At 43.8% G+C, this 13,784-nt stretch overlaps 2 protein-coding genes across 3 annotated transcripts; one reads left to right on the forward strand and one right to left on the reverse strand.

Annotated features, from left to right (window-relative positions):
• Window positions 1-734: 734 nt before the first annotated feature.
• On the forward strand, window positions 735-5,281 carry LOC6731268 (uncharacterized protein KIAA0513). 2 transcript variants are annotated; one of them, XM_016179680.3, is made up of 7 exons: window positions 735-1,599; window positions 2,681-2,744; window positions 2,811-2,924; window positions 2,979-4,266; window positions 4,335-4,429; window positions 4,492-4,569; window positions 4,629-5,281. In XM_016179680.3, the coding sequence occupies exons 1-6, from the start codon at window positions 1,405-1,407 to the stop codon at window positions 4,566-4,568; spliced, it is 1,833 nt and encodes a 610-aa protein (XP_016023830.1). In that variant the 5' UTR covers window positions 735-1,404; the 3' UTR covers window position 4,569; window positions 4,629-5,281. The 2 variants fall into 2 exon arrangements, with proteins under 2 accessions (XP_016023830.1, XP_016023829.1); XM_016179679.3 differs by having other exon boundaries at window positions 736-1,599; window positions 4,626-5,281.
• Window positions 5,282-5,664: 383 nt separating this feature from the next.
• LOC6731269 (sodium/potassium-transporting ATPase subunit beta-1) lies at window positions 5,665-13,782 on the reverse strand. The gene is made up of 4 exons (XM_002078391.4): window positions 13,191-13,782; window positions 6,872-7,129; window positions 6,552-6,811; window positions 5,665-6,489 (listed from the first exon to the last, which is right to left on the reverse strand). The coding sequence occupies exons 1-4, from the start codon at window positions 13,321-13,323 to the stop codon at window positions 6,211-6,213; spliced, it is 930 nt and encodes a 309-aa protein (XP_002078427.1). The 5' UTR covers window positions 13,324-13,782; the 3' UTR covers window positions 5,665-6,210.
• Window positions 13,783-13,784: the final 2 nt, after the last annotated feature.

A 13,784-nucleotide genomic window follows, 5' to 3' on the forward strand; every position in this document is an offset into this window, starting at 1 on the left:
TTCATCGGGATACACGCCAGCTATAATTATGATTTATGACAAACAAGTATCTGAAGGGATCTCCCGCAGTTTAGCCTTGAACAAATTCTGCACATTTAATGCTAACAATAAAGAAGAACATCTATTACTTTCGGATCGAACAAATGGTATCAGCAATAAAAGCATCGGCATGGGCCACCTGCTGCCTGCCGGAGGTGCAAATCGAGTGGCAATTTCGATGGTTGGACGATGGATGGTGTGGCATTAATGGGAATTATGGAATTAAAGCCTCCGTGGGTGGGTCCATTTTCGGTTTTCCTAGCTAGCTGGTCTAAAAATAAATGCAATGCATAATAAATTGGCTGCGACAAAGTCAAAGTTCGACAATTGCCGGCACGCACATTTTCGGTTGGGAGACCATTGGCTCCACATCCCCCAAATAACGGGGGGTCGCCCACGCAGTGACCTTGCCGCGTTTGACGCAAGCCGATGTTTTCAGGATCAGCTGACTGTCAGCTGTATGTAAACAAGTTAAAATGCCGGGTTCCTCTCCTTCGGCCACTGCAAAGCACTCGGGAAGCTTTCCCATGAGTGCTTGTGTAGAAATCGCTCGCGATTTTCCGACCGAGCTTTTCCCGAGCAATATTCTATTCGAAGTGGCATGTAGATATTATGTAGATTTTCATACAATCGATAACAGCTGCGAACGTAAAGCCCGTCAAATGTTAACGAAACCTGAGTTTTGGCCAGCATTTTCCGGCTGCATTCGCGCAATGTTCGCTGCAGGCAATGGACACGCGTGTGGAAAACTCACAGGAAAATATTTACCGTTAGCCTGCCGCCATCGCGTTGCGTGTACAAAAGGGGCGTGTGCGTGCGCTAGTGTGTGTGTGGAACTGTGTAGTTGTGGGCCAGGGGAATTGAGAATTTACTAGTAGTAGTCCCAGTTGGGCACTCAAGCAGTACGTGCGAAATATTAAGCGTTAAAGAAGTGCCTTTATAATTTACCGATTATCCTGACATTACTTTGCCCAATACTAGTTTAGTAGCCCAAAAACCTACGATCCCAATCAGGTATATATTTAAAACAAAAGAAGCTGAGTGTTTGCTTAGCAAAAAGTTGCATAAATTGGCAGAAATAATAATGAAAATTGGGCCAAAAGGGTGACGAATTTAAAGTATTGCGTTTTCCCCTGCAAAGTACATGAAGTGCGCCAAAAAATCTGCAGTGCGAAGTTCACCTTCACCCAGTGTGTATGACATGCAGGCAAATGAAAAATCGATACCAGAAGCATCAGCAGTTGCAACGCTCTACGACCGCTCCCACTTAGTCACAAGGAACTGCATTATCGCGCAGCAGGTCCTTTAAGCCCGAACAACGTACTTCCAGTGGACTTGGGGCAGGACGCTATCTCCACCATCGACATGGTGGATGCCAAGCCACAGCCACCCACTCCGGGCGCAATGCCTGGAACGGGAACACCGCCGGCTGGATTCGCCGGCGAGCGATCGAAGATCAAACTGTTCATGGAACGGACACCCAGCATCGGAGCCCTCAAGTCCAAGTTCCTCACCGTGCTGGGCAACAGCAACGAGCTGCTCAACGGAATATCGAACAAGGTATGACTACAACTAGTGATGACAGAGTGAGTAGCGTGTTAAAAGATACAAATACTACAAGGGTCATATGTCTAGCCCAAGTACCTTATACACTTAAAAGCTAAAAGAACAGAGTATTAGATGATATTTTATGATATTTTTAGATGGATAAGACCATCGGGCTGTTCAGCATTACAGAGTTATTATAAAAGAATAACGTGATTAGTTACTAAAGAAAGTTTTCGAACTGGCACTAAGTTACGCTAGTTGGTTATTACTTTGTTAAGATGCTATTGTAAGATACATTACATACTATATTATAGACATATTTCATGGACTCACGAGTGACAGTGGGTCACGCACACCTCTAGGGCTCAGTTGGGGCAGCCTTGGTAATGAACGCGACAAGAGGTGCTTGTCGGTGGTTGCGGGGGGAGAGGTGCTGGGGGGCGGATTGTGTGTGGGTTCTGTCTATGCTGCAAAAGCAGAAGCAACTGACACTTTGATGCTTTTGTTGTGCCGTTGTGTTTGTTCTTGCTATTTCCGCTTTGCTGCTGCACTCGGTTGACCTTCAGTGGGGAGGCCCCAATCCCAATCCCAGTCAGCGCTTGGGGCATGTGCCGGCTATGGATGGGGCTGGAATTGCAAAAGAGGGGGCACATTCTCTGCTGCTCCGCTTGTACTTGACTTTCTCTCGCTTTGGGCTCGGCAGCCTCGTCCTTGATTGAAATTAATTATATTTGCAGCAGCCGAGAAGAAGGAAGAAGTTCAGCCTTCGATATTTCTAAAGCGTTGTTTTCCTTGGATTATCATCAATCATTCAGAGCGATGTGTTAAGTAATCATTGCAGATTATTGAAATGCATTTATTATGCTTTTTATATATGATGCGACCCACTTGTAGGAGTTCCAAAACTTAACGGAATCCTTTTATAGCAGCTATAATCACCTATTTTAGATAGACAACTTTTTAAAATACGTCAGGCAGTTAAAAGTCAAATTGACTCAATTAGGGCGTAGAATACATATTCTAAAGCAGAATCAGTACACCACATATGCTCGACTTCCTTTTAAAATGTGCCTTTTACTTTGTTTACGTACAGCTGACCCTGAGCAGCAGTTCCAGCGACTCTGATTACTGCGATGACGACGAAGATATACCCAAGTGTGAGTACTTCAAAGTCCCAAAGATACGAATACAACTTTGGAATACAATATGATTGCACTCCACAGTTGACGAGAGCATTGATTACACCAAGATCGATTTCGAAGGACGACGTGTGAAGGCGCGTCGAGCTCACGAGGAGATCATCTCAGGACGATATCGTCAGCCCAATTTGGCACCGAGTAAGTACGACACAACTAGAACCCAATCAGTCCTATATTTCAACTCACTTTTAGGGCCACGCCTGGAACCATCACGTGGGCGCCATGCGGCCAGCAAACTGGGTGCACCCCTTCGCTCCAGCTCCGGCTCTTCGAGCAGCTCCAGCAGCAGCGACGACAGCAGCTCTGTATCCCTGCCCGAGCATATGGCCAATCGTTCCCATGACGTGAGCAGCACCACCCGCTCGGATTCCATAGAGTCGCGTCACTCCGGCGGATATGAGAGGGCAAGGGCAATCGCAGGAGCCCGTCGCAGCGAGATGGACATGCAGAGGGATGTGCAGAGGATCGGCGAGGTGGGCGACACCCTGCCGCCGCACATAGATGTGCAGCCGCCGACGGAGGCAGGAGCGGGTTCCGGAGGACGGCAGCAGTGGGCGGGCGGAAGCAACTCGATGCGCCTGCCGTCGCGCAGTCGCGCCTCAAATAGCAGCACTCTGACCAGCCTGCGCGATGAGCCGGATCAGCTGTTGGCCAGCCCCAGCATGGAGTCCACCGACTGGCGGCACTTCATCCGATCGGAGTCGCAGAACTCGGTGCCCTCATGGGCTTCCTCCATCAGCCTGGATTGCCGAGCGGGCGAGGAGCCGGTCAAGGAGTTTATGAAGCACTTTACCGCTCTGCTATTTGGCGGATCTCCAGGAGCCGTTGATCTTGAGCTGAAGTCGGAGTTTGGCGTATTGCTGCGTCTGGAGATCGGTCGACTGTGGTTCATCCGCTTCCTTACCGAGCAGCGCCACAAGTCCAAGCGACTGGACTCGGTCACGTTCGGCAGTCTGGCCCAATACTTCGCCCTCGCCCTGTTTGAGTGCAGCGAGTGCGAGGATTATGGCCCGGCTGCGGTACTGATGAACCTCTGTTTCCTTTTCTACCACGAGGTCGAGGTGCCCGGCTGCGATCCCTATCGCGAGTACCTCTTCTCCTCGCTGCGCCAGCAACCCATCTGGCAGCAGGCGCGCTTCTGGAACGCCATCTTCCACGACGGCATGCAGGCGGAACGAGAGCATCGGGGTCAGAGCCAGATGAGGCGCCAAAAGCGGCGCCAGCAGAAGCAGCAGCAACGGCAGGCAGCCGCCGGAGCAGGATCAGGAACGGGAACTGCAGATGGCCCGCCTATCAAGTCGCAACGCAAACAGGGCGGCGACTCCTCCTCCAGCTCCTCGCATCAGGCGGCACAAGCGGGCACTCCGGCGGCTCCAGCCTCCACTGGCTCCATTCCAGCCAACCGGAGGCCCAGCAAGACCAGTCTCACCCAGGCGCATTCGCTCCGGGACCAGGAGGACATTGCATTTCGGCAGCTTGGGTGGGTTCCTCTTGATTCTGGACCAATATGTTTATAAAACAGAAATTTATTTACATATTTATCCACAGGGCATTGACGTGCAATATGCACTCACTGGGAACATCCCAGGAATTGTGCCTTGACTTCCTGAAAAAGAACGTGGTGGCCCACAACCTATCCAAGGGTAAAAGCATCTAACGTGGTCTAAATAATTGGAGTAATTAATATAGATTTCAATTCATTCAGATAAAGCAAAACTTATCAGAGACAATATTTATCGAATGTACCATGAGACGCAACTTTGGGGAGCTCGGCACGCCTGAGGTGATTCAACAGCTATCAATTAAAAATAAATTGCTAACCCTTTTTATAATTCACAGCAGTAACAATTGTAAAAGTACCTAACAAAATCGAGTTTCAATCTTCGTCTCAACTAAAGCTAAACTTTTGTCTTAAGTCAGCCGACACCTCGAAACTAATCCTAACTAAAGTAGCAGATCAATGAAGTTTTATCTGAAATCTGGTGTTTTTAATCGCGTTGTCGTAACCGTAAAGATATTAATGCGATAGTCATTCTTGTAACTGGGTTTGAAATATAACGAGTGAATCGGGAAATGCTTGTATTTTTTTGAACACCTATAAAGACGAATATTATATATTGTTGTTAGTAAGTTGGGATTTCTGGAGACGTCATCGTTTAGTTTTCAGCGTAGCTAAACAAATTGGAATCGCATATCAAAAATAAGTTTTGAATCAAAGCCAGTTACAAGAACATCCGTACTGCGAAAGATGAGAGGGCACTTTATCCAATACTGTACGTGTATCCATAAATTGTGATAATAATATTTTGTGATTACTTTATATAGACCTAAATACTATGAAATTATGCAGTGCATATAGTTAAAATATCGCAGTTTAAAATGTTACAAATCAAGATCAATAACTATGCTATAACTATGTTTGTAATGAATGAGATAATATTTCGCAATTGTTTAATACATTCAAATTAATAAAAGTCTAACGAAATTCAAAATGATTAAGTTGATTGATTTATAAAATAGTTTGTCTTTCATAACGTCCGCCTAAAAGTAGGTAATTGATTTTTCCACTGTACAATAAAAAGGGAAATATCAATGAAAACACAATATGGGTTCTCATATTCTCTGTTCTTTATTAAAATGATACAACGCAAAAACATTATTCGCTTAACTTCGTTTTATTTGTTTGTGTGAATGAAATATGTTTAAAATAAATTAAAATTTTGATTTGTTAGTCGCATAAATATGACTGGAATTTCTTAGTTACTGCTGGTGTTGCTTTAAAAATTGCACTACTTAGAGGTTCTTGAATACTTTCCAGTTTGAAAAAAATAATCGACATTCAGCTTAGATCAAAATGTTTCGTTCTCCATGATTTGCATACGTTTAACAATTATAATTTATTTAGTTGCTTCTTTGTACAAATTGAACAAGCCTAGGCGATGTGCGGGAAACAAAGAATTTTTCGGGCATGCTTCAACATTTATAAATTAAAACTACAACTGACAGAAAATAATGATCGTAATTACAAGAATTCATAATGAAATAATATGATAAATATTAATAATAATAACTGATAGCATAATAACAAGCTAAAAGCTATAACAACAATTGCGTGTGTACGATTTGAACTTTAATTTCAAGATTTTCGACTTTCTATTTCTCTATTAGGCCAGATGTTCAGAGTTCAATTGACTGTCGGTCTGATCATTCCCTTCGTATAAATATATACAATACACTTGAAAACCTAAGGTCGCTAGCTCATTCCATATATGTATATATATCTATATCTGCATATGTGTATATCTCTTTCAGTAAGGTAGGTGGTAGTTGGTCTCCGACGCGGTTTGCCATATCCTCGCCCAGAATACGGCTAGTATTTGCTGCTGCGATCACAAGTTGGCGACATGATTTCCATTCCCCGCACTTAATCCAGGAGGATCTGGAAGGTCACGGAGCCCTTGCGATCGCGGGCACTGCCACTGTACTGGATGTTCTTGGCCCAGGCACGGCACTCCACGTCCAGCATTTGACCCTTGGGCGGGGAGTTGAACTGCACGGCCACCAGGGGACTCAGGTAACCCGGCTGGTTCAGGAACGGGTAGTAGTAGCTTGGGAACCCTTGGCTGGGGAAGTAGCGGATGTTCTGGAAGTTCTCCTTGTCCTTGCCCAAATGACCGTTGCAGCTCACCCAGACTTGCTGCCGCTGGAGTACAGGAAGGCAACACTTGAGTACAGATCGAGATACAAAACATACATTGTACTCACCTCCTCCGTTTTCGTATCATTGATAACCTTCTTCAGATCATCGGGCATATCCTTCTCCTCCTTATCGTACACCTCCGGAATCCAGCCAAAGATTTTGTTCAGCTTCAGGAATATGCAGGGCTGGTTCGTCTTGTAGCCATAGTTGTTGGCCTTGGAGCATCCGCCAAACAGATCCGTGTTCACCACGCACACATCCGTGGGGTCGAGGACTTGACCGAAGCCGCAGTGCTTCATATCCCGTCCTTCGGTGTGGTTGTAGTCTGTAAAATCACAAGTTCCAGTTTAAATGAGTTCCATTTACTCAATTTAAATTAGCTCACCCCGCAGGAAGTCATCAATCAGCTCGATCCAGTAATCGCTCTCGGCCGGTTTCTTGCCATCGAAGGCGATCACCGATCCTCGCTCGGTCTGTTCACTCAATGGACGGAATCCCAGACCGGGATTGGTGCCTATCAGCGAGTCTTGCAGCTTCCACTTGGGTTCCGTATCGCTGATGGTGGACAGAAGACCCTGCATGCAAATGGTGAATAGGGCGGCGAGAACGATGTAGAAGATTGTGTAGAACAGCAGTAGCTGACCTGAGGGAAAACAAAAGATATTTATTAGATAAGATGCAAACAAAGTAATATATCAAGACTTGTTTCACGCTCATTATAAAGTTAAAAAATATATGGATAATAAAACTAAGGGGTTAATTTGCACCAATTGTATCTCACGCGATTAAGATTGGATTGTTTCCCTAATTTGGCAAAGTGGGGCCATACTGACTCTGCGAAACTGGATGAATGGGGGATCAGGAAGTGGAAATGGGAACGGGAACGGGAACGAAATGAGAGATTGGGGACAGGGCTTATGCAATCTAAACGGGCACGCAGATAATCGAACGCTTACGGCGGGTACAGTAAATACGACCAGAAACAATAAACAGAGAGCCGGCGTTTTTCAGTATTTCAATGTCATTACCGTTGACGACTCAGCTAGAATTCAGTGGGCTGTTTGTCACTTCCATGTGGCCAGTGGACACAGAGCGCCGGACATCGGGAGCCCGACTGGGCCAAGCCCCATAGCAATTGCATAAATAAGCGCCAACATCGACAAACCGAAATTGACAGCGAACCCGAAACAAACGAACGATTCGCTGTCAGTCCATTGGAGCTCAAATTTCAAAACAAATTAATCGTATGAATGAATATCGAATACAATGCACGGACGCCAGGGTACAGTAGGTGACAAAGGCATGGAGAAATTACGCTATACGGGGTGGATATTGACCAGTTGGCACCTAGCTATCGATGGGCCTTGGTGGGGTCTTTTCAAGAGACCCGGCTAAGAGGTCAATTAAAAACCCCTTTGGGCCAGTAAATCACAATTGTGTTCCTTCATATTTAAGTGCCGAATAATGAATCAGTTGGCAATCGATAGTATAACTATCATTGCAGCTAAATACGTTAAAATATGTCAGGCAATGTTGTAGATTCCACACTTTCTGTATATTTGCTGGAAAAAAATATATCTAAGTTAACTTCAAAAGAACCACAAGACAATATCCGGTCTTGACCAGTTCCAACGTTCCATGACAGGAGATATCAATTGGTAATCAATGGCCTTTGCCATCGCTTGGTAACGACTTTTCCATATTTGAGTTTTTAGTTGCTCATCAAAATTTCAGAGTGCGCCAAATGGCCCGGCTGCTTGTTGCCAAGTCCAAATGGGAAATAATTGCGTTCAAGTACAAGGAAATGAGTTTGGCAATGACCACAGCGAACTCAGCCATAGACAAATACTGAGGCAGACAGTCGCATTCTGGTGGTGTGACGCCAGTCGTCCACCGAACCACCGAACCACCAATCCATCTGGCCACCACCCGCCATTGCCAATCCCAATCGCCGCCTGACAAGGTGGGTCGAGCAGACGGCCTGTGGCGTAGGCCATCAGTATTTAATGTGTAAGGAATTCTGGTCTACACGCTTTCGATTACATGACGGCAGAGTCCCCAAACATTCTTATGTCTTCGCCGAATGAGGGACCGCCATTGCCTTTCCCACCGAAATCGATAAGTTTACTCCACTTCAATGGCCCCACTAGTAAAGAAATATAAAATATATACACTGTATGGGAAGGCCACTTCACATGTCTATTGCATGGTGGCCAGAACTATGTATGCAGTGAATGTATTTGAAATCATGAATATATTTATTACATCAGTTCATTTTTCACTCCCCGGGGAGGCGTTATTGCATTAGAAGGCTACATCGTAAAATCATGGTTACTCGCAATTTACTTTTTATTACCAAGTAAAAACTTGATGGCATAGATGACAAATGATTACTTTTTTCATGAATGGTGACACCATGAAATAAATAAATTATAAAACATAGAACTTTCTATGTATGCTACTATTCGATTTCTGAAATATAACCGAAAATAAACTTGAGACCTGGAGATGTACTGTCTGTGTCGAACTCAATAAGGTGTTATGAGGTGTCCAACCATGAAGTATTCTTTAGCCAAAGGACATGCCGCTTCCTCTGGCTCGAAACTTACTCAACTTTTATATAAAAATCAAACAAGATGTCGACGGGAGGTATCAAGTTTATGCATAACAGCAAATGCGACTCATAAAGGGAACTTTACTTATATGAACTGGCACCCATACCAGGACATTGTGCAACTGCTCTTGGGGACGAACGAAGTGGTGCAACTCGGTGGCCAGGCTTCTATAAAAACCCTGAACAATCTAAGAGTGGACGAGGGCTTCGCTTATCCTTGTCCGTCCGCTTATTCGTCCGTCTGCCAGTGCGGTAAACAAACTTAAAGGACTCGTGACCCATATAAAGTCGCCACTCCCACCCGTGCCACGGACATCCCCATCCTCATTCCCATCCCCGCCACCAGGAAACCCAACCCAAAAGTGCTGGAAACGCTAGTCAGTTTGCATGACCAACGATTGATAACCTCGCTACTTTCTAGGCGTCATCCAAGTGTAACCACCAAGGCCAGCGGAACTAAATAATTTAGTTACGTGCTGGACGCACATATGGCCAGAATCCAGGACACCTCAGCACAAGCTGTAAAAACCACTCGCCGAGTGGCTTAATTTGCACACTTGACCAGCAAGTCGTCCAGTTGTGGGAAATCGGTTAATGGCCTGCACATGTGCAACCGCAGCTCAATTATGTAATGAGTGTGTGGCCATTTGTCTCCGCAAATGTCCCACGATCATGAATAGAAATGGGCAAAGCAACAAGCTTGGAAATTTGAAACCATTCTACGTTTTTCAAGGTGTTAAATCGCATTAGCTTAAAAAAATAACAATCTTTTTATATAAAAAACCATTTGTATAATTGTGATCTATTTTTACGCCACTAAAACAACGAAATTAGTCACTCAAGTAAATATACAACTATTTCTATTATATTTCTAATTTTTTAGCAGTATGCAAACCTTACCCAGTTTCTTTCTGTGTATTTGGAAGCAACAATTATGACGCCACCGTGCCGCAAGTCTCGGCCACGAAGGAAAAACAGAACGAAGTGGAATAAGACGGAGGATGCAACTTGTTGGTGTCTGTCGCCATCCACCCCGAATCGCATCCAGCCAGATTGAGTGGGTCACGTCACCCCCATTACCATTACCATCTCCACCTCCATCCCAATCTCCATCTCCATGCCCACTGCCAGTTTCAACTCCTGTCCCGTTTTGTCCTCATTGCCAATAAGCCGTCTCCGTGGCGCCGCTTTATTTGTTGCTGTTCGCCGCACCCTTTGTCCATGCGTCACCACCACACATACACACAGCCTTACACACACACATTTGAACACTATTACTAGCACCAGCACACCCAGGATCCTTGGCCATCTTTCTTTTCGCCGCCTGTGTGTTTGGGGCCTATAGCATACTTTGCGGCATTTTAAGTGAATTAATTTCACATGTTAACGAGGGGAAGCCCCGATGGCCCCGCCCACGGCAAACATTGCAAGCGTTTAGTTTGCTGATTATTTTTGGGCCTAAATGCGGGCGTGACAGGGTTTATTCTCGTTCTGGCCACGTTCTAAATCGAAGAATTACCCAAAGAGCAGCAACAAATAGATTTGTCACGTTTTGGTTGGAGTACTTAACTAAAGACTAAAAAATTTAGCTTTTATGCTTATATTTACATTTTAAGATGATTAGGAAAACTAGTATGTTAATATTTATACTGGAACAAAACGAATTCGATATGCGAAAGGGAACCCAAGTATAACCAAGTAAAAACCTCGAAAAAGAAAGCAAAGAATTTCAGAAACGGCTTATCTAATTGTATAGTATTGGATCGAAAAAGAAATAGCTTCTATACTGATGATTGAAAAACTAATTTAATTCTAAATTAGCTTAAGCAAATTAGGCTAGTTTCCTGCGCTTTAATTGAATTGTGTATTTTATCGCAGACTTGTCGCTATCGTGACAATTAGTTAGCAGCATGTCAATGTAAGCAGACTGGGGGGCGTGGCGGGGGCGATTAATGGGGAAATCGGATGTAGCCGGCGAAATGCGGTTCTAGCCGGTTTGAGCCAGATTTAGAAACTGGCTAGGGCAGTGATTTGCCTGCCTTTCCTGCTGCTATGCGGTTGCATTGATCTGATGCGGTGATTTCATTACAGCAATCCAACAGAGTCAAAAATCAGAAGAAATAAAACTTAAACTCAGTTTGGTAAAAGGTATACCTTTGTAATACATACTTTATCAAAAATATATCACTATGTAAGCAATTATTATCATTATATAACCTTATTTTCAACATTTTGAAGCCAAATGCGATGTAGAGAATTAAAATGTGTAGCAAAGCGAAAGCATTTCGAAAACCAAAAAAGTAATCATGAACCCACTGAACCGGTTCTCTGAGAAGGTTCATCCGCACCTAAAAAAATACAACCGGCACGAACCTAAACAAGTTCTCATTGCGTTAATTAATGGAAAGCAAAGCTTAGCCAACCGTCCAATGCTTCGCCTTCATTTGAAATCGGAATTAATCGGATGGCGATCGTAAATCAAAATCAGCTTTTTCGATCTGCTGTCTGTTTAGAATTTTGCCACACTGCTTTACATTGTTTATGGGGTCGTTGTCATTTAATTTCCACACTAATGTCCTGCACATGACTTAAATTACCGAGCATTAGGCAGTGAAAAACCAAAGGACATGCACCGCGAATTGTGCTTAATGATAGGAATTAGCCGAGGGCAGGTCAAACACTTTACCCACTGTATATTCAGTTCTGCAAATAGTTGTATATTTAATAGATATGCAGACATATGGCTTTTGATGTAGCAGGTGTGTCAATAGTTCTTAAGTTCTTTACCGATTGGACTGAGAATTAGTAAAAAATGTCGGAATTAGCATAAAAAGTTATTAGAGCTCTTCGGGGGTACACCTTTGGCGACAAGGTAAATAAATTATACATCAATTTAAACATTCGATAAACTTGAAGCGAACTTGGCCAACTTAATTAAAAGCAAACAAATGACGTCAAGGGAACTTTTCATTCGAGCTACCGATAAGCGAAGTACTCAGAAAATTGCTAAACACTATTTGAAATTGGTAGTGTTTCAGCAGTTTGTTCTGCGATCGGCATATTTTTCAGATATACATTGATATCGTGAGAGCGTTAAATCTCACTATGCCTCTCTGTGCGAAACCTTGAATTTGTTTACAGAACCCATTATAAGAAGGCAAATATTATTGGCGATAAAAGCGAAGTGCTCTCTACTCACCACCTCATCCCACACGTTTTCCCCAATTCCCCACCCTTTGGGAACGTGGATCCGTGTCCATTTTCGAAAGTCAAGAAATCGCACTAACGTTGAAATATGCTAGCCTAATTAAAAAGGCAATTCAACAATTTAGTAGATTGAACGTGTGAAGCCAAATGAGCACACAAATGTTTAATGTTCGATTCTAAAACTTTCTAGATTCTAGATTTTCACTTAACCATTATCACGTTGCCAGCGGTTGCTCAAGGTGATTGTATTTCTTAATAATATTTTTATGGCTGCCTTAAGAAATCCCACTTCATCAGGTTGTCTCGTAATGAGTTTATCTATTTTATGGCGTTGACTAAACATTTTCGAGACACCGCAACGGAGATTTCCGTAGTAGCTTCTTTACCTCATCCCGCTTCCCACACTATGACTCGCCAAATCGACTGATAAGCCTGTAAATACGACCACACGCTTCTCACATATAGTTTCCATTACCATATGACGGACAAGTGTCTAGTTATATACAATAAACAATCGCATTTTTGTTTCTATGTGCTTGGAGCTTGGAGTTGATGCAGATATCTCATTGAAGGGGCTTGCAGATTAGTACTGAGTGCTCATAAGTCGGGTTACTGCATGGATATTTGGGAACTAGCATTCAAACGTTCGGGAAATTATATATTTTACGTGATAAAACTATATCAAAAATGTTGAATCATCAAAGTATGTATTTCAAAACCACAAACCGAATCAATGGATTGTGTTCAAAGGCATACAAATGACTGGCTGTGTGTTTAGTCATATCCTCTTGATGGAACATAAAACTTAATCTTTTTTCAGGCATCCATTTTAACGTTTTCTGCTGATTTTGTATCTTATTCAGTAGAGTTGAAAAGAACTTACTCCAACTTTTGCCGGTGCGACCGAAGAAGGTGCCTTCCTGAGGATCGTAGATCATTTCCGAGAAGGTTTGCTTCTTCGCTGGCTGCGGGAATTCGAATTCGCCTTTGGCGCCCTTTCCGTTATTCTTTGACATATCGGCGCTGTTCTTTCGCACTTCTTTACGGTTAGCTTTTCAGTATTCGATTCGATTCGAAAATTTGGTTTATACTTTTCGTTGATGACGTGGACGGCGCGAAGGCTACGAAAACTGATTTATGTATACGTTGTGCTGTGTATATGCGATGATTCAGCAGACTCGAAACTGAATTCTCATTTATTTTCGCACTCGCAGCACTCTTGAATATTTTTGAAAAACGTGTAATTATGCAATTATTTGCGCCTCGACTGCTCGACGGGTCTTAGAGTTAGGAAAATGAGTTAGAACCGATTTTGGGCGAAAGAAGCCGAATCAGAAGCACAAACAAACGGGCTGGGAGCCGCGAGAAGTTGTTGCCAACTCTTGGTTTCCCTGCTTCCTGCGACTGCGAATGGCGATGCGTGCTGCGTGTTGCGCTCTCGGCGAAAGATCACCAACTAACCGAACGCAGCCCCAAG

Source organism: Drosophila simulans, chromosome 2L (genome assembly GCF_016746395.2).
Source record: "Drosophila simulans strain w501 chromosome 2L, Prin_Dsim_3.1, whole genome shotgun sequence".
Classification (NCBI taxonomy): Eukaryota; Metazoa; Arthropoda; class Insecta; order Diptera; family Drosophilidae; genus Drosophila; species Drosophila simulans.